At 40.6% G+C, this 21,692-nt stretch overlaps 1 protein-coding gene across 1 annotated transcript; it reads left to right on the forward strand.

Moving 5' to 3' along the window:
- Nucleotides 1-15,325: 15,325 nt before the first annotated feature.
- LOC114451572 (fibulin-7-like) lies at nucleotides 15,326-20,233 on the forward strand. The gene is made up of 7 exons (XM_028430313.1): nucleotides 15,326-15,388; nucleotides 16,246-16,405; nucleotides 16,718-16,888; nucleotides 16,961-17,206; nucleotides 17,297-17,434; nucleotides 17,520-17,655; nucleotides 19,873-20,233. The coding sequence occupies exons 1-7, from the start codon at nucleotides 15,326-15,328 to the stop codon at nucleotides 20,231-20,233; spliced, it is 1,275 nt and encodes a 424-aa protein (XP_028286114.1).
- Nucleotides 20,234-21,692: the final 1,459 nt, after the last annotated feature.

A 21,692-nucleotide genomic window follows, 5' to 3' on the forward strand; every position in this document is an offset into this window, starting at 1 on the left:
ATTATTGTCAATGTAAAAACGGATCACGATGATTCGTTTTTACATTGACAATAATTTGATTTTTACCAATAAAAAATCATAATACTATATTTTTTGCCATATCGCCCATGCCTAGTTTAATATAAAAAAGAATGACCAAATAAGAAAGATTAGATGAGGTAGATATATATCATCGTCCTTTATATAAGACAGACTGCACATACGAGGAAGAGCTGCCACAACATAAATGAACTGCTGCTCAACCTTTACCCACAGTCTTATCTTATCTTAATTCTATTTAAAGTGGATGTTTTGTTTCCTGGTTATTTGGAGCTGATGAGGTGGAATGGAGGAAATATCGTGGCCCCATCAAAGACCATATTTATATCTAAACAATGGCTCTGCTTAGTTTCCTCTCCTTATCTTCTGTCTGTTAAATGCTTTTTGTTTTCTTGGGGCTCCATTTGTGTTTTCCTCTTTATCAGGCTGTTATTTTTCTACTCAAAGGAAATGCTGATTCATCTCTTCCACTGAACGCTCATCTCAGCAGGGCACTCCAGGGACAAGAAGACATAATTACAGCTTTCTGCATAGTGCACTCGCTCTCTCATCAACACCACGGTATGTCTCTGTATCTCACCACTGTCCTCCATTTCCCTCCATTTTTGATTTGTGTGCATCTGTTTTCTCACAAGGTTGATGTAAAGTTAATCAGAAGGCAGGAAAAAACACACATTACCTCTAAACCACAAATTAGTATTAAAACCGTGGAAGCCTATTTTCAGAGGAAACAGACCAGCAGGACGCAACATTTTCAGTAATACTAATTCGTTCATTCAATTTTCATCAATTGTATTTATATTCTATTTATATAGCAACTTTTACAATCAAAATTGTCTCTAGGTGCTATTGAAAACCAGAGCCTGAACCCACAAGCAAACAGACGGTGTCAAGAAAAACTCAGTTTTAACAAGAATAAACCTTGAGGACCAAGCTCACAAGGGAAAACCATCCTGCTGATAGTTGGCCGGGTAAAAGCTTACAGCATCTGGTAATCCCAGATGATCTCCCGTCCAAGTACTCACCAAACCTGACCCTGTTTAGTTTCTGAGATCAGATGAGATTGGGCATCACTGGAGTAGTATGGCCATACGCTTGCACTTCACTTCTTTGCCTGTATTTGGAGTTTAGGCAGACTGTGACACTGCCAACATGGCAACAGTCGGAGTCCGAGATGGTGCTTTAAAAGCCTACAAGTGACATCACTGTAGCTTCATTCATAGCTCTATGCTATCTATGAAAGACACACATGATTATATGCAAGATTCGTAGCAGCTTACTGGCCCTAAAAAAATGACATCATTACATTGGTGACTATAAAAAAAAAGGGGTTGGAGTGTCATTTCCTGCATCAATTCAATTCACATTCACAAGATCCTAATTCAATAATTAGTTATAAATATGTATATATAAAACAAATACACTGCACAGACCCCTTTTCCCAGATGGGTAGCGTGTGACAAATCTTGGCCTTACTTGTGTACAATGGGTGGAAGCTATGGGTATGACATATTGGTAAACAATGCTCATTTTCTGTTTTATTTTGAAGGAATATTCGTTTCGCCCGTGCCTCATTTTAATAATTACTCCTCAGTGTGTTTACAGTCCAGCCTTCCCTCTGTGTCCTGTCATATGTTTCCCTGTGAGCACGGCTGTCTGCTATTTTAAAATGGGGGAAACAAGCCACCATAATGTCATTTCTTTCAGCAGCTAACTTCTTGGATTAAGCAATTAAGTCGTTTTTTTTTCATGTTCTACACAAAAGGATTAGTCTGTTCTCTGTGGATTTGTGTTGGATTTCCAGGGTATAGTAACCAAAGACAGCCAAAACAGCATGCAGTGGGGGAGGTATGTCAGTGATTAACTGTTGTTGGTTTTAATATAAAAACGGAAAGCTGGTAATAGCAATTCGGTAAATATTTTTATATATTGGTACAAATTGGTTTGTAATGCTTAGTAAGGGCAGACCTTTTTCACAGAGTGAATAGGTATGGCTATAATATCAGAGCTGAAAAGAAAAGCTAACATAAACACAAAGCTGACATAAACACAAAAGTTGCTACAGAACTGTACAAGCCACAACACAAATGCAAATACTAGACACATAAAAAGTCACAATATTAAGGCAAGGCTACAACACAACAGCAAAACCCACAGCCCAACAGTGAGAGACAACACAATAGCCATAAACACACCATAGCCCAAATAGCAACACTAATGCAAAAGCACAAAAAAAACACAAATTTGTCAAACTTTGCTACATTTTGTTGTTAAGGAAAACATCACATCTTTTCATTGATTGAAATAATTACTAATGCTGTGATGGCACAGTCTCAGTAGAGGTTTTGAAATCGCTTTTTTTTTTTGCTCTGTACATGGCATTGCACGCAACAGCAAGTGTAGCAAACGTGCATTTAATGTGAATGTGGAATACAGGAGTACAGTGGGTCCTCACAAGTGCAGCAATGCCAGCACAGCCGGAGTGCAGCCATCAATCATAGAGAGTGATTTAGTGTGTTGTCTGTGAGAAGCTGCACAATTGTACAACAATGTCAGTGTGTGTGTGTGTGTGTTCGCAGCAAGACTGCAGCTCTGACTGAAGACATCCTGTCATGTTAAACCAACAGCTGCTGGACTCTGTGACACAGATCTTTCAACATAATGACAAACGCCTTTACTCCACACTGACACACACTCAAACTAAACAACACATTCAAAGAGATGGAAAAGACCACAGCCACTTATGAATCCTTTGTTTGACTTTCCATAGAAGTGCTTAGCTTCTGCTATATTTTCAGTTATGAACAATGGTTTAATCAGTTTAGATTTTTGAATTTTGAATGTTCCTTAGTTCCTTGTTAACCCCGTGTTACCTTGGTAATCAAGTTTTCAGCCATTGATGGCATAACACATGGACAATGCGAGTTCCATCACCACCCATTGTACAAAAGTGAGGCCAAAATGTGCTGCCATGTTAAAAGAAGATGCCATATTGGCACTTACTGATCTGTCCGAACATCCATCCACTTCTATGTCGAACCAGCAGCTCTACTGCTCCATTGGCTGCCTGTGGGAGTTAAGGAAGACTCTAACTCTACCAAAATGGCATTCAAAGATTCCCATAGGGCCTCCAAACACAACCTCCTCAGCCATAATCATAACCCTGCTGTTCATTACCTGTCCAGTGAAACTGTGAACATCTCACTCAGAGTCAAGCTTCTTTCTCTTTAGACTGAGCTGAGAGTTTCTCAGGCTCTGAAGCTCAGATTCAGAATGAAGCAAACACTGCTTAAAAAAAGGCTTTCTTGCAAACATGAAAGAAAGTCTGCAGGGTGGATAGGAATTTTAAATACGGTCAGAGGTTCCCTGAGAACTTCAACCTGACAGACAAACCTTTGAAGGATAAGGACAGTGGGAATCAAAGGAGAGGTAATGATACAGTTCTACATATATTTATATGTATTTGTCCAGATTCTTCTAAGGTATCATTTCTGGAAAAAAAAAGATGTTAAACCCAGTGCATCAGAATGTTTGGTTAAATTAGCAGAAATGTGCATCTATCTTATTGTCTATGTCTACAGAGGCATCTGTAGCTGGGTCAAGGAAGCATACAGATGAATAAAGTGTTTGTTTCTGTAGTGTATTTTGAGATTCCTGGGATTTATTTATGTTCAGTATATGTTAAATAAAGCAACATTTATTCAACAATGACATTATGCAAACTAATTTATTTAATTTAACTAATAACAATTTAATATAAAATCTACCTTAAATGTATTTTTTTAAATTTATTTTTCTAACTTAATCTAGTGATACAAAAGTAAAGGTTTTTTTGTGTAGTGTAATGTTAGCTGAATTAAGAAAGCTGCTGTAATTAATTACTTACATTGAGTCACTTCTGTGGTGGTGCAGATTGTCAAAATGCAAATATCAGTTTTGCTAAAAATGTTCTTATCAAAGCATGTGTTTCAAACTATATCTTGCAATTATCATTTACTCTCTTCCTCCTTCTTCTTCCCCTCTCCTACCCCTTCTCTTCCTCTGAATATAACTTGAATGTCAATCTTAATTTTGTATGTACCTGTTCCTGTGCACTTGTATCTAATTAGGACTTCTGTCTTCACAATGACATACCTTCTGCTAATGGAGTCATTCTGATATGTGCTGTGATACTGACTGGATGAATGAGAACATGATGACTGCTTATAAACTCCAATGGAGTTGCCACGGTAACGGACTCTCTCTTTGAGTGGACATACTTAGACAGGCAATTGTAATTTGTCATTAATTTAGTTTCTAGACATACTGCACCAAGTATGAAGTAGTTAGCAAAAACAAGTGATAGTGGTCATGTGGTCAGGTGGTCAGTCACAGTAGGTGTGGTCATTCATAAAGGTGATAAGGTAACACAGTCCAGCAATGCATTTACATTGTCAATGAACTGAATTACAATGAGGTAGTAATTTCAGCATAACTTTTAACCTCATAAAAAAACCTACCAATAAAATACGACTTCATGCAGGATCAGATGTATCTGATCACTGGTGTATTAAGCTACATTTAGAAATACTTTTTTTTATTGATGCATGTGTTTCAAAAACTAAAGCTTTTTTAAAGCCTGCTGACTTTAACTGCTGCAGTAATTATATCCAAGCATTGAGGGTTCATGCAGAGTGAACCGTTTCCACTGGTTCCCTCCACAGATCTCCACATTCTCTTGGGGTTGGCTGTGCAGCTGCCTGGCTGTAAATCCCAGCTCTGGTCGGCACAGAGCTGTGTTCGTCCCCGGTTTTAATCCATCCAGCGACAGGCGTTGGAGGGATTTGGAGGAGTTTGGCTTTAGTTTCCATGTAAAAAGAAAATGAGGTTAAAGCTGAGGACAGCTGGACCATCACTCAGCTTCACAGCAAGCACTGACTGAAGCAGTAGTAAAAACCACCTGCACTACCAACTGCTGATGCTCATTATTGCAGGAAATGCCAGAAGAATCATCAATATGACACATCTTAAACACTAACCATTTCATTGAGCACTTACAAGTCACTTAAACAGGGTGAAGCAAGCAGTCAAAGCAGAGACATGCCAATTATATAAGGTGGCATATTAACAAAAACTTATTATGAACTCCACTAGTTTTAATACAGGTAATTCAAGATGTAATTCAAGATGAGGCATAAAGAGCTGTGGTGATAAATAAGGAATATAATATAAAATGTGTGTGTGTTTGTGTGTGTGTGTGTGGGGGGGGGGGGGGGGGGGGGGGGGGGTTGTCGTCTACATGTATACATGCACATGTAATCTAGAATGTTACCTGTTCATGTCAGTCATAGTGTGATGACAGAATAAGAGTTGAATGCAAAACATCTGCAGGTATTGCTGTGAACCACCATCCATTATTGTATATAATGCAAAAGTTTCTACCATGGGTACATCATTCCAATGGCGGAAAACTTGATTACCAAAAGTTTCTATGTTAGCTAGTAAAGTCATATGGCACAGCAGCCATCGCACCAGCTAGGAAGTTGCTATCCTGCTACAATGTATTGAACTGTCATTGTTCAGTTAATCACATAATAACAATAGCAAACAGCATGCTGGTCGTCACTGGGAGTTTAACGAATTAAAGCAGTATTTTGCTAAATTAAGTATTAAGCAAGCATCACCGAGGTGATTCAAAACATTTCCTAAGGTGTATGTACACATCAGCAATGTGAATCTATTCATGTATGCACAGCACCAGCTTCCCCACCTATAAGCTGCAGATGCGGTGTATAACAGACTCACCTGTTGAGGACACTGCTTCCTCTTTTGGCTGTTGTGGTCCGACCAGCTCTGAATTCACTGTTCATCATAGTGTCTGGAAAAAAATAACAAATCAGGTTAGACTCTGAGGCCTGAGCTGAAGCAGGGCCAGACCTGAAAGCAATGGACTTGGAAAACAGTCACTTGCTACCACAAACATGCACGTTCCTATATGGCCAACAGATGACTGTACAAGTAATATTTCCATTGAGTTAGATCCAAATCCTGGAGACATACTATAAACACCTAAGCTTACTGTACCCTCAAACTAAGCCTGCACACCATCAGACATAACTTTGTGTTAGGGTTTTTTCTCCACAAAATTAGGTTGAGAGAACACAATGCAATTGTGCTGCAAATGGACTACAAAACACACACAACCGTGCATACACTCCCCAAACACACATCCAGGCGCACAGCAGGCCTACTCGGCCACCTTAACAAGTGCCCTGTAAGTCTAATTGGCCTCCATCTGTCAGACTGGAGTTAATTTCCTCTCACATTCACACTGCTTCCTTCTTCCAACAACAAACACGCACCTGTCCATCAGCCAGAGAGAAGGCAAAGGAGAGTCTTGCCTTGCAAAAATAAGATAAGGATTGCATCCAGAGGACACAATTAACTTCGACAATACAATGAGAAATGTCGTGACTTGTTGCCTTCATAAATCTTTACATTTAGTCAATAATACATCCTCCACATACACACATGTTTTTGTTTAACAGAACATATGACCGGCGTCTTCCGACCATACGACCTTATGATTTTCTGGTGAAGACCAGCTGTTTCTAGGCCCTGAAGTTATCTGGAGGGAGGGAATTCTTTGTTCTTTAGCTACTAAAGTCTCCACTGTGTTCAGCAGCTCTGTCCTTTTGGCGTTTGGCGTTTGGTGCTGAGCAGCCGGCATACAGTCAGACTCTGAGCACTAATCAATAGAGGACTGTGGGGAAACAATCCTCTGCTTTATCGTTGGATCTGATACAAGCCCCACAAAACAACCACCTTTCTCACTCAGTCAAGTAAAGAATGTTCAGTTTTTTTACTAATACAATGTTTTTCCTAACATGAAAACATGGTTTAACTGGTATATTTTTTGTGAAGTATTAGCTAGATGTTAGAGGTGTCAGAACTGCTTGCATTTCACATTAGGCAGCAGTGATACAACATGACACACAATTCATGTTGTTTCCTGTTGTAACTTTTCCAATATCCTCTCTGAATCCCTCCCTGTCGGCACTCGTTCAGATTTTGTAACGTGTGTTTCCACGACCTCCATCAGAGCTTAGTGCTTGGCTCTGAAGGCCCCCCACATGCCAAACCACATTCTGTAGAGGAAGCAGCTGGCCCCCCATCACCCATCATCCCTTTCTTCCTGACAGTCGGTGGCAGCCTTGTTTATTGTTGCTGCACCGGATGCTGCATGTATGACATTAGTCTTTTAGCGCGAGGTTTATGAGTGTCGTCACTCACCATCTGTTAACTGCATCATTCCCCCCACCCACCCCCAGCAGTGATCGATACCATGCTCACAGAGAGCTTAATGGGCGACTGTGCAGCATCGACTGAGTGATTACAGCAATTGGTTTGCTTATATTGTTTTGCATTGCTTGGACGACACATTAGCTTTATGGAGAGGAAAAAGAGAGGAGGGAGAAAAAAAGAGTGTGATGACGAGACAATTGCACACTCATTGTTATTGGTTTTCAGGGACATGGCTTTTTTAAAGTTTGGCACAAAAAAAACAGCTCAGAGCAGAGGTTGGTGTCTGGATGAGGCCATGGCGATAACACATCTGTCTGTCTGTCTTGGTTTGAAATGGGTCAAGAAATGGTGATGTGCACGCCTCCGTCAGGAATTTATTTTCATAATCTAAACTGACAGAGAGCATTCTTTAACATCAAACTGAGTAACATTCCTAGTGGTTTGAGGCTCAGTAAATGCTTAGTGAAACGATGAACCCAAACATTGGGGTGAAGCTCCAAATTGACCCTCTGAACCCAAACGACTGCAGCAAGTTTCAAATGCAAGCTTTATAAAAATAATAAAATAAAATTACATTTGAAATATCCAATGGTCTTTGACTGTATCATGATGTAAGAGTTCTAGAATACACTGCTGAAAAAATGAAGGGAACAATTAAATAACACACTGAATGAAATATTCCAGTTAAAAATCTTCATTCATTACATACACCGCCTCATGCTACCTCTAGGGGTGAGAGCACTGACAAAATGCAAAAGTGAGCAAAACATCAGGCAGAAAGGATGAGAACAGAGAAATGGTCAGTGGTCAGCACCTGCAGAACCTCTCCTTTTATAGGGCTTGTCTTGATAACTGCCTCTCATTTCCACCTGTTGTCTGTTCCATTTGCACAACAGCAGCTGAAATTGATTCACAATCAGTGTTGATCCTAACTGGACAGGCTGATTTCACAGAAGAGTGACTGACTTGGAGCGTGTTGTTTAAGTGTAAAAAATTGTACTTAAATAAATAAATACATGAATAAATAGCATGCTTTATTGAAGAAGTTGTGAAAATGCAATTACTGAGATGGAGCTCTAATCTTTTAATATTTATTTATTTGTACAACTAAAAATTTCTAAAAACCTTCACACTTTGTTTTCTTTTTTTGGAGCTCTCTGTACTTGTAGCCATGATTGTGCTGCTTGCCGTGAACAATGAACCACAGAACACAATGTTAGAGTAGAATAACAGTAAATAACAGTAAAATAACATAATTCGGGGTCATTTTTTTTCACACACTAGTGATCAGAGTCTCCACTGAAATGTTACCATCCACATTCTGACTGGGTTTAGAAGCTGCTTATCATCTGTGACCTCATCTTTGTGGTCTGGATCACAAGGATGCAAGTGCTGACATTTACAGGATCTTTTATGGATGGATAAACAAAACCTTGAACTTCCCACAGTCATATAGAGAAAATCTCCATCATCAATCTTTTTTTTTCCAACACAAGCAGCTATCATCTGTTACAATAAGGTTTTAGGCTGGATTTTAAACAGATAAATTGATATGATTAGATGAAGTACAGTAAAAAAAAAGCATGGAAATCTCACTTGCAATATGTTAACACCTCTTTATGAGGAGGTTTGTGCTTATGTACAGTAGCCTGAAAGGGCATGCAAATACACATATAAAATATAAATATGCTGAAAGTGTGTCTGTGCCTGAACTCATGCACACACAGTCATGCACTGACGGTGAGTTATCATTAGGAAAAATTAGGGTTCGGAAACTCTTTCTGAGATGCTTTGTGAACAACATCTCTATGTTTCACACCTGCTCTATATACAGTCTGACCTGACATGAACATGGGAAATGTTTATTATTCATTTAAAGGCAATTCACATCAAAAATGAAATCTGAAACACATGCTTACATGAGACTTATAATAATGTCAATGTATACAATTTGTAGTGTGGATAAGATAAAAGTGACCTTGATTCTTTCTCGTTTATTCATAAACACAACAACAAAAAGGCGCTTTGATGAACTCAAAGGATCCAGTACACACACACTACACCTAACACATGCACCTGCCCATCTTTTAGCATCATTAAGAGTCACAGTAAAACACAGCTTCACTTATTTCTACAGTCTCTTAAACATGTGATGTTACTGCTTGTGTGTGTGTGTGTGTGTGTGTTTTACTCACATCTGTCTCGGTGGCAGTCGCTCCAGAAATGGGTCATAACAAGAGAAGAAGAGGAGAAGGAGGAGGAGGAGGAGGAGGAGGAGAGAAATATAAAACCTGACGACTCAGTGTGAGTGAGAGAAAGAATCTTCACTCACTGACAGAAACACACACAGAGAAGAAGAGAGAGAGAGAGAGAGGGGTAAAGAGATGGCTGATTAGTATGACAGTGGCTTGTACCATCTAGTGTTGTAGGGGTGGAGGAGGAGGGAATGGTTCATTCATGTGGAGGAAAGCAGGGAAGATGGGCGAGCATGCATACAAGTGAGAAAGAGAGGTAGTGTAAAACAAGGAGAGTAGAGTCAGTATAAAGACATAGAACAGAAGTCCACCATTATTATTACTATTCTGAACCTGCACTTGGAATTCCAGGCAGGTGGTATTCAGTATCTGTCTTATGGAGACACACACCCTCTAGTGGATGGTTGTTAAAGTCGAACAGTGCCAGACAACAGCTGCTTCACAACCCTGAGAAACCACAAGCTACATTAGTTTTGTTGTTACTGCAAGGTTAACAAAATAAAATTTTGGTCATTCTATATACATAAAAGCAAACTGAATGATGAAGAACCTCCTCAATAGGCATAAGGTTTTGGATTTTGTCATAAAGAATTTCCTTCAGGATTAATAAAGTTTTATATTATCTTATATGATGTACTGGGTCTTTTATATTTACATAAACTAAAAATGTTTGAAAGAGATGAGGGAAATTGCTCATTCGGGAAAATAAGCTATGAAACATATAGAACTTTCTTTGCTTCACTAACACCTCTTTCTCACTGTAGGATTGTGTTTTTGTTTTGTTTTATGTTGATGTCTTAGTACGGTCTGTGTTTGTTGATGAAATCCAAGCATCAGTTCAGTTCAAGGCACTGCTGGCTGGACCCACCAGCCACCATACTAATTCTGCTATAATTACAAAATCCATTAAATGATTTCATTTTAATTAAAGCTGTCTTTTCTTATTAAGATATGATGGTGAGGGGAGCCGGGCCGTCTCGTGGGCTTCTTTATTTATTTCTGAGTTAACCTCTGTCAGCAGCTGGCTAACGGCTTCCTTTCATGCATTTCAATTAGCATTTACCCATCAAACCACATGGTCAGTACAGACACACAAACAAACACACAGCTGTTGATGGTGGAATAGTGACAGTGCTTTCTTTATGGAAAAATGACATCAAAGATATTTAACAGCTGTAAACAAACATTAACTTCAGACACAAGGGACCTGCAATTGGTTTAAGTTTCCATGTGTGAAGACAAACTTTGGTAAATCAGCTCTGATGTGGTTTGCAGGAATCAAAGCTTTGAGCTGTAGTTAACATAAATATTCATTTTCCATAAGGGCACATGTGGATGAATGTTTAGATAGGCATGCTGTGAATTTTTGTTAACTAGACAAAGACTGAAGCGCCCTCTGGTGGACAAAGGACAAAATCCACATTTACTGTTGTCTTAAAAATATAACACTGCTGTGCTTATGCTCATTTACACAACGTTTTACTGACAAACAGGATTTATGAATATTGTGTCTGCTGTGGTATAAGTGAAATCTTTACACTAAATCTATGGGGTACCTTAAATAATCATGGGTTTTATCATAATCTGTCTGTAAATTTGAACAGTTTTGACAAAATCATGTTGTCTTTCTGCCTAATGTTTTGATCACTTTTGCATTTTGTCAGTGCCCTCACCCCTAGAGGTAGCATGAGGAGGTGTCTACAACCCACACAAGTTGCTCAGGTAGTGCAGCTCGTCCAGGATGGCACATCAATGCGAGCTGTGGCAAGAAGGTTTGCTGTGTCTGTCAGCACAGTGTCCAGAGCATGGAGGAGATACCAGGAGACAGGCCAGTACACCAGGAGATGTGGAGGGGGCCGTGGGAGAGCAACAACCCAGCAGCAGGGCTGCTACCTACCTTTGTGCAAGGAGAAGCAGAAGGAGCACTGCCAGAGCCCTGCAACATGACCTCCAGCAGGCATGAAGGCATTGATGCGATGGACTGGCCTGCCTGTCTTGTTCCATCCACCAATGCCACATTGCACCACAGACTGTCCAGGAGTTGACTGATGCTTTAATCCATATCTGTTTTTTGCGTTTTTATTCAAGATTCAAGATTCAAGAAATGTATTGTCAAATGCACAGCACTTTACTAAGATACTAACTAAGATAAAAAACAGTAGACTTATTTTAGGCATAAGAATAAATAAAAATACGAATAAGCAATAAGAAAAATAAAATAAGCAAAATGTGCAGTTCTATGTATAGAGGGTAAAGTGTTATCAGTGTTTAAGGTGCATTGTTTATGTATTATGCTTGGAGGGTAATCCAAATTTCCTCAGCTTCCTGAGAAAGAAGAACCTCTGTTGAGCCTTCTTGATGATCTGCCGCGTGTTGTGAGCCCAGGTGAGATCTTCAGTGATGTGGGTACCAAGAATTTTGAAGGTTTTCACCCTCTCTACCTGGGCCTTGTTGATGAAGAGTGGGACATGCTGGTCTCTCCTCTTCCTTGGGTCAATAATCATCTCCTTAGTCTTCTCAGCGTTTAAGGAGAGATTATTTTCCTGGCACCAGGACACCAGCCGAGCCACCTCTTGCCTGTAGGCTGCCTCATCTCCTCCAGTGATTAATGACAACTAAAGCCAAAGACCATTTTTGTAGGTGTTATACAGAATATAAAGGAGGGTCCTCCTGTGACTATAGTTGCCTTGGGTCCCAGTAGACTGGAGAATAACCTCTGTAAATAATAGTGAAAATAGACCACTTATGAGGCGTGTGTGTGTGCATGGCCGTGCCTTGTTCCTGGGTCTGCTTGGTTCTCCATTTGGTTGTTAGCCTCTTTTTTAGATGGCGGCTGCTAGCTTTGCCTCCGGTCTCGCTGCATTGCAATCTGTTGTGCCTTAGATGGTTTTTGTAGCTTTTAAATAATAAAAACATCAGCATACAATAAGAGTTTTCATCAGAGTGAGAAAAAGTTAGAGGTTGAAAATTCTTGAAATGCCTCATGGATTCAGAAAATCATCTACGTCAAGCCATTATTACAGTGTAGAGATCTTTCATCTGGACTACAGTAGTGGATCAATAGACCTACAATGGACCCTCGCTGACAGACCTTTAGGTGCAGTTCAAAGTTTTAGACCTATATTTTAGACACCAAGTCAACAGCCAGTTCCTGGAGTTGGATTTCAGAGATACGACAGGACAGACATGTTCTGATCCACTGCTGCCCCAACATTCAGGACTTAAACAGATGTGCTGCTAACACACAGGTGTCAGATACCACAGGGAAACTTCAGAGGTCTTATAGAGTCCAGGTCTCTGTGAGTCAGGGCGTTTTGGTGGTATGGCAGATGACCAGCAGCACATGTGCTAGTGGTCAACAATCAAAAAAAATCTGCTGCAGTGCACAGTGAACTGGTGGTTACTGAATCAGTGACCCTTTCCCTACTTTAAAATGGATCGTGACTGCACAAAGGATGTTCCGATGAAGACCCAAGTGCAAGTCACAGAAGGTGGAGTTTATTAACGCCAGCAAGCAAGGCAGCTGGAGAACTGGGTGTCAAGGCAAACTAAAGCAAATTCAGCCAAAGATTTTGCCTGGATAGAGGCTGGGAGGACAAACCCTGAACGACACATACCAGTCGAGCTGAGCACAGAACCTAGGCGTCTTGTGGGATGAAGGATGTCCACTTCCTAACATACTGCTCCCTCAAACATCACACCCCCCCAACACATCCTCATAAATAAACACACTTGGTCAATAACCCAGAAATGACACCTCGTTTGTCAAGGCTGGATGGCTATAACAGCTCATCTGAAGGTTTAGCTGATATCGTGTAGACCATTAGGAAAGCATCGGGCATTACAAATTAGATATAGGTTAATGTAAAGATCATAATTTGTATTAAAACACACATTCACAACACTTTTTACAAAGCAAAGCCTCTCCATCTGCTACACCATTTTTGACCTTGACAACTAGTCCTGCCCACAACAACACATATGAAATGTATTCAGTGTTGGGGAGTAATGAATTACATGTTACGTAATTTAATTACAAAATGAATGTATTTGTAATTAGTTAGAATACTCGAGAAAAGTATGTAATTAAATTACAGTTTCTTTTGGAAACTTCAAGCGTTTCAATTTTAATTAAAGCTGCAAGCAGCATTGCAGCCCTCGCACACCTTGTGGTCCACGGGGCTGTCTCCTCTCCTATGCTCTCCTCTCCTCTCATTTCCAGAGACATACAACAAACACATGTTTACAAGAGAAACTAGATAGGACCAGTAGGTGTCGCTATGACCGTATCATCCTGTTCAGGTGTTCTGAGTGGACACAGTGAATTTCAGCTCAATTGGATGAAGTATGTGAGGCATGAAAAGTTTTGTAGGAGGGTCAGAAATCGCCAAATGGGGGGTATACCCTGGACAGGTCACCAGTCCATCACAGGGCAACACACAGACAGACAACCATTCACACTCACACCTACGGGAGTCATCAATTAACCTAACAAGCTTTAGATTGTGGGAGGAAGTACATGAGACATATAAAACATACAGTTATGTTTTACGTAACATATTACCTCATGACCCCATGACATATTACACCATGTAATCCAGTCATAGGACTGATACAGGCATAGTGTTAGTAGGCAGGCTAGGGATGGTGGACATACATACAATGCAGATTGTCACTAAGGGGTCTGATGTTCAAGTTCCGTCGACTCTGCTGTTAACTTCATTTTTAATCATGATTGGAATTTGGCATTAAAAACTATTGGTTAGGGTTAGGCATTAAAAACAGAATGGGGGCTTAAAATAAAGAGAAACATAAACCTCATGTTAGCCTGGTCCTTGCAGCAGATTCCACAGTGGTTATTTTGTTAGACACAACTCTGACACTCCTTTCTTGTTGGCCTGTGGGCAGATTACTCAGTGGACTGATTAATGTGGTATTACACAAGGTTATGGTCCTGAGCTAAAGATATCTTTATCAACCCAGATATGATGATTTAGCTGTTCACACTCTGTTCGCAACTCTGGTTATAAGGCATTGGAACTTTGCATAACTAATAGAAAAATATAGTAAAAGTGTCAACATGACACACTTCAATAAAAGTTCTTATTTGAGTTTTAAGTGCGAGTGTGCAGTAAACTTAATATAGGTGATGATAGCATGCATACTCTGCCATTATCATACTTTCTATATGACTACGAGTTTATATGAGTTAGCACTTGGAGCCGCTGAAGGGTGATTTTAAGGTCTTTTCTTCCAGGAACCCTGCAGCTTTTTTTTCTTCTCAGCCATGGATAATCCAGATGGGGATATCTGACACATGGATGCCTTGTTATTTAGGAGCCACACAGCATTATCCTGCAAGAGAGCAGGTTTAGAGTTTCAAAAAAACAGCGCTGTAATTTGAACAGTAGTTACATTCCTGAATTTGAAATAGTCACTGTGTTGATTAAAAGACGTCCCTGCCAGCTGACTGCTCCTTATAATTTCAGAGTCTATTTCTGGGAATGCTGATGGATCACAAAAAAGCATGTTCCAGATGTGGCTGCTGTTCCCCTTTACATCCTCCTCCCTCAGCTCCTGACAGGGAGGAGGAGGAGGAGGAGGGCTGTGAGTGAAAGGAGAAATTTGGCAAGGGCCCTCAAAAAGAGAGAGTAGAAGAGGAGATGATTTAGTTTTGGAGAAGCAAGCAAGCAAGTGAAGCTAACACCACAGAACAGAACGGCTGGCAGGTGATTGGCAGTATGAGGATGGATTTGTTGTCCAGGATGAAGGCTCTTGGGGTTGTTGTGCTGATGATGAGTCTGCACCAGGTCTCATTTTCTTGTGCTCAGGCAAGTACTGATGTCTCATGACATGACTTTTTTCTTTTCTTTTGATCACAATGGGTTTGAAAATATGTACAAATGGTTATGAGAATTTCTACATTTGTAATTAAAAATTATATTATGTAATGGCAAGAGCTGGTCAAAATCTACTTCTCAATATTTAAATAAATATATTATATTTACAATATTTTTAATCTGCTTCCAAATACTTACAGTTTTAGTAAACAATAGATAAATAAATATTAGCTGTGATTGCATGCTTCCAGTTTTTAGCATGTAAGTCTTAAAAAAGTTAGGTTTTTACATTTTGTAATACAGAAATTTACTGTACAAAGGAATATTGATATGATATGAACAAAAAAAACTGCATATACTATAGCTGCTGAATCAAGACTGCATTCAGTCACAGCACCGATTTTTCTCATAGCACTAGCAGTGTAGAACACCCTGTAGTTTTATGTCATGGAGGACATAAAATATAATGTATAATTAATGCAATATAACAATACATCTACTCTTATGATTAGATCAGTTATATTTATGAGCTAATGTCACAAACCACAGTGAAGTAGCTCACAAATAGTGAGAACACAAACCTGGAGGTTCACCCACTGTTAAGCATTTAGACGGTGTGAGGTCAGCTCTCAAGTTTTCACCCAAGTGTTACTGCAGCTTTAAAAACCTCACCTCTATGTATAGACCTCTCACCTGACATGCACCGCACACAAAGCCAGTTTGCTGCAGTCCTCTCCCTCTGCATAACAGGACAAACACTGCAGGCATCTTATTGTTCTCCAAAAATGTTCTGACTTGACATAGAGTGTTTCTTTTGATGCCCACAGGAGTGCCCGTCCACTCACGACCTGCTCAACTCACTGCGGCAGGTGGAGAAGATGCTGGCTGTCCATGAGATATCCTACCAGCAGGGCCTGCGCTCGCTTAGAAAGAAGATCAGCACTCTGCACAACAGCACCATGGCTATCTTCAAAGCTGGCAAAAATGGTGAAGGGACCACACCTTATCCTGAATTATATAAGGAGAAAACGCACCTTAACCATGTGTTGTATTTATGAGCTGTTATTAACAGGGATGAAGTAAGATTCAATAGGCCTCTAGGCTCAGATAGCAAAAAGGGCCCCCCAGACCCCCTTTAAAAGGATGTATTGTTTTGGGCCCCCAGGTTTACCGATTACAGGGGTTAGTAATAAAACATGTGCTATATGTTAAAATATGTCTTCTACAATTAATGGTTTTCTGTTGTTGACATTAAATGATTTAATTATTATTTAATGAGCCCCTCTTTAATGCTTCCAGCATCCTGCCCCAAACCAGAACCCCCTGCTCACGGCCGAAGACTGGGCAGAGTGTTTGGCATCGGCCATGAGGTCCACTTCCTGTGCAAGCCTGGCTATGAGCTGATTGGTCCACGGACCAGAGTGTGTCTGGAGTCTCTGAAGTGGAGCGGCCAGCAGCCCATGTGCAGACGTGAGTCTTACAGTTCAGTGCCAATCCTCATGCCAGTTCTGATTTTTTAAATGTATCATATTTTCTTTTCAGGTCTCAACAGCACCACCAACTCCCTGGCCTCTTTCTCTCCTGCTGCTCCTTCTTCATCCTCATCGTCCTCCTTCCCTGCCTCTGCTGCTCTGTCAGCCTCCTCCTCCTTAACATCCTTATCCCCGACCTCATCCTCTCCATCCTCCTCCGTCCGACCATCTCACTGCACACACTTCCTGGGCTCCACCCGGTGCACCTGTGATGTAGGTTTCACCATATCAGGCCGCGACAACAACATATGCACAGGTCATAAGTCCACCCGTCTTTAAAACATCAGTGCAAAACCCACTTAGCTGCATGTTAATACCGCTTAATTATATACTGTCTGTGTTCCAGATATCGACGAGTGCCATCTGTTCCCTCTCGGTCAGCCTGGTCGGCTCTGCATCCATCAGTGTGTGAACACACCCGGAAGCTTCCACTGCTTCTGTCCTCCCAACTACAACCTGGCCAGAGACGGCCGCAGCTGCACAGGTCAGAGCTCAGAGGTCAGAGGTCATCCTGTCAGGAAGACATGTTGACTGATGTGCTGTTCTCTCACCTGTCCTTTCCTGTTCAGACATCGACGAGTGTGAAACCCGAATGCACAACTGCACAGGGGAACAGGTGTGTGTGAACACCTTTGGAGGTTTTCAGTGTGTGAGTGTGGAGTGTCCTCACATGAAGAATGCTACGTACATCAAGACATCACCCATGTAAGGATGAATCTTTCTTTCCTCTGAGTCATGCCTGTTTTACCATAGAGGGAGAGCTAACAGAAACGGGCGAAAAAAACAAAAACAGTTATCAGTGTTTAAAGCAAAGATGTTGGGGGAATAAGGACCTTGACTGAGAGTTTGCCTCTGAAGAGCACAATGAAATTGCAAACAAAGCAAACAGAGATGCTATGAAAATAAGACAAAGGAAACCAAAAACCTTTTACCTCAGAAGACTTAGATAAGCAGTCAATGATAGGGCCTATGATGGAGAGATGTTTGGATACAATAAGTTTGACCTCCATGTCGACCACTTCCTTTCTCCACCCATCATTTAGCCTCCATCCTCTAACATAAACTGGGCTGACAGTCGCACTGAGGTTTGGCCTCAGCTGAACCGCTGGGTGTTCAGGCTTCTGTAAGCTGATCGGACAGGAAGTGTGCAACATACTTATGGCAGTGAATGTGTTTACTAAAGTGATTTATTCCTTCAGCTCAGTCATAATTGTATAGGGGCAGGGGGGTAGTGTTGTGTTGTACAGAATCACCAGGGGAGCATGTGTACCACATGCAGTGTGAGCCTTAGGCTGAAGCTTATGTAAAGTGTTTATTCAGCGTCAGACATGGCCACAGATCTTCTGAAGTTTTAGGTTATTATTATGAAGATTTATAAGCTGAGGGCACTTCAGCATTTAAGACCAAAACAAAGGTCATCAACAAAGACAATGGAAGTCATGATCAGGAAGGAGGGTCGCTATGCAGGACCCAGAATGCAGAAGACAATGATACTGAGATACACAAAGAGATCTGAAACCTATTGTGGTTTAAAATGCATTCTGTCAAAACTAAACAAAACAAAAACAGAAACAAAATAAAATATTTCATTATACTGTAAATAGCAAAATGCAAATAGCACGTGTTGTACACATTGGCTTTAGTTTATTGGCATTTTTGTGAAATCAATAAGGAAATTCTACGTGTCTTTTTTATAGATACAGTTAAAGAAAAACATGATTTGTACCCCTGATGATGTTGTGAGTTTGTCCACTAACAAAGAAATGATCAGTCTGTAATTTCAATGATAGGTTTATTTGAACAGTGAGAGACAGAACAAAAATAATAAATAATTTCACATTTTCATGAATGAAATACGTTTTTGATCTCTTACCAATCAACCAGATTTCTGCTCCCAGGTGTCTTTTATACAGGTAAGGAGCTGACACTGGGAGCCCTCTCAGCTCCTTACCTGTATAAAAGACACCTGGACTTAGTGGTAAAACCTTTGTTGCAATCACAGAGGTCAGATGTTTCTTGTAACTGGCCACAAGGTTTGCACACATCTCAGGGGGGATTTTGTCCCACTCCTCTTTGCAGATCGTCTCCAAGTCATTAATGTTTCATGGCTGATGTTTGTCTCTGTTCAAATAAACCTACCATTGACATTACAGACTGATCATTTCTTTGTTAGTGGACAAACTTACACAATCAGCAGGGCTTCAAATCATTTTTCCCTAACTGTATATGGCCTTATAATGTAATTAATTGTTGGGGTTTGTGTTGTTTCATAGAGATCTATCCAGTCATGCATGCATCAGCTGTGTTTGTGTCGAAGAACAGCAGGCCTTTGAAAAACAATACTTGACTAGGGTATCATTTTAAAAGACAATCATATGTTTAAAATGACTCAGGAGTAATTATATTAAGCACAGTCTCCCAAGAACACCAGCTGTCAGCATAGACACACATATAGGCCTACTGTACATACATACTCTGACCACAACCACAGCTTGCTGAAAAAAACAAAGAACGTCTTTGATCTAAGGCACGGGTTGGATCTTAGACCCATCACCATCAACATCAACATACTGTAAGTCAATCATCAAGGGCGGATTGTTGGCAGGTTGCAGCTAATCAGCAGAATGCAATTTCCCAACACTGCTTCTGTAAATCTTCTATTTTAGTTTCATAATAATCTTAACCACACTCTTTTAATGCTTTTAAAGAAAAGGCATAGAAGAATGTAGACGTTTGAGGTTGTATTGGTCCTAATGATTGGATGGCATTGAGCAATATGATTATATGTTCAGCCAGCATAACCATGTGTTGTGTCTGAGGGATGTATTATCAACCAAATGTGTTTTTTTTTTTTGTTTTGATGAGGATGCGTTGCCAATAACCTGGTCTTTAATCCTAAAATCTTTACCCACTTTCCTTTAGGCGCTGTGAGAGGAACCCGTGCATGGTGGGAGACAAGGCGTGCACTCAAGCACCCAACTCCATCTCCTTCCACTTCCTCTCTGTGGTGTCCAACATGTCCGCCCCTCGTGTCCTCTTCCGGGTGTCTGCGGCCCGCGTGCTTGGCGACACGCTCCGGTTCGGCCTTGGTGGGGGCCGAGGGCGGGGTCACTTTAGCGTGCAGCGCTCAGGGCGGCAGACAGGCACCCTCCTACTTGTGACACCCATCAAGGGTCCAGCAACATTGGAGGCTGAGGTGGAGATGAGCGAACTGGAGCGTAATAACCTGCTGGGCCGCTACCTCACCAAGGTCACCTTGTTTGTCTCGCCATACGAGTTTTAGTGGGTAACAGTGGACTACTAAAGGGGTACTAATTAAGGGGTTAAGCAAGGTTTGGATTACCAGCTTACCATTTTCTAACTAACATATCTCTCAAGTGAAAAATCATTGACAAATATGAAATACAGTCCTGAAGAAAATAAGAGACCACTCAAAATCTTGTTAAACCTTCACTTTGCTCTGGGATTGGATGGATAGATGTGTGTCCTCTAGCATGACAACACTCTATGACAGACATCTAGGCCAATCAAGGTCTGCAGGGAGGGCCGTCGAATTATGATGATGTCACAGCCTTGGCCAACCTCCACCCAATCCCCCACCTGACCGATCATGACTGTTTATCTAAAAAAGGTAGTTGAATTGCTGAACTCCTCCTAAAAATTGAAATGTTGTTAATTTAATCTAAATTCATATTTATAAATACATTTTGCAGTGGTCTCTTTTTCCAAAGCTGTATATGTACTATATTAAATAATATTTTATTTTATTAAATAAAAATTAGTTGTAGTCACCAAATTACAGCCAAACACTGCTAGCTGTGGGTTAGCCAACTACTAATACTGATATTAATGTTATTACTTACTGTCTGAATGATTCAGTTACACAGCTATTTACTGCCCCAATAATTAACTACCATTTGTATAAGTGTTCTCTGCTAATCGTTAGGCTTGTTTTTGGTCAATACTGCAAACCTGTTAAATTCTGTTGAATTAATATTGCCCCGTTTTCATAGCTTTGACTTTTAAACAGGCCACTGCATCACTTTTGTTTACATCAGGTCAAAGCTCATGTGTATTTTAACACTGTAATGTACTTTCACATATGAGCCCACAGTATCTGTGCTTTGCGCCTACACACACCAGCTTATCTAAACACAGCCAGCAGTGCTCGCAGCCAGTGGTCAGCAGGGCTGCAGCACAGAGCAGTGCCGAGTAGCTAGAAATCACACCTCTGTGCAGCTTTAGTTATCTTCCTACTGCCGCTTCAGGCCATGCTGATTTTAAATAGTTTAGAAAATATTACATACCCACAAAACAATAGTGTCAATAGTTATCATTTCAGGCTTTTGTACTCTGTGAAGACTAATAAATGATGACCATTAAAACATGAATGAAACTTTGAAGCAGCAGATGTTCCCGGGGTTTAAGAGGGGAGGGACGGATGGGAGGGGTGTCAACCACTAAGTGTCCTTTGTTGTAGGTGACTCACTGTATCTTTTGACCTACTTCTGTATGAATGACGTATACAATGTAGTGGCAGGGGCTGATTGACATGCAGAGGAAGAAAATGGAGTCTAAAATTCCCCATTTAGTCGAACAGTCATGGAGCATACAGGCTCTTTCTGTAGCATGACTGTATAAGTCCAGACAGTACCCTGCTAGATAAAAAGTGCTTTTGATGTAACAGCAACTCAGTGAACTACAGCAAGAAGTCAGACTGGAGTGTAACATTCCCTTTGTCG

Source organism: Parambassis ranga, chromosome 19, assembly GCF_900634625.1.
Source record: "Parambassis ranga chromosome 19, fParRan2.1, whole genome shotgun sequence".
NCBI lineage: Eukaryota > Metazoa > Chordata > Actinopteri > Ambassidae > Parambassis > Parambassis ranga.

Bases quoted from the DNA above. Each gene is read 5' to 3' on its own strand.
- LOC114451572 (XM_028430313.1), top strand. From the start codon at position 15,326: ATGGATTTGTTGTCCAGGATGAAGGCTCTTGGGGTTGTTGTGCTGATG. The intron at 17,207-17,296 runs GTCATAAGTCCA...TCTGTGTTCCAG, and splicing joins CGACAACAACATATGCACAG to ATATCGACGAGTGCCATCTG. The intron at 17,656-19,872 runs GTAAGGATGAAT...ACTTTCCTTTAG, and splicing joins TACATCAAGACATCACCCAT to GCGCTGTGAGAGGAACCCGT.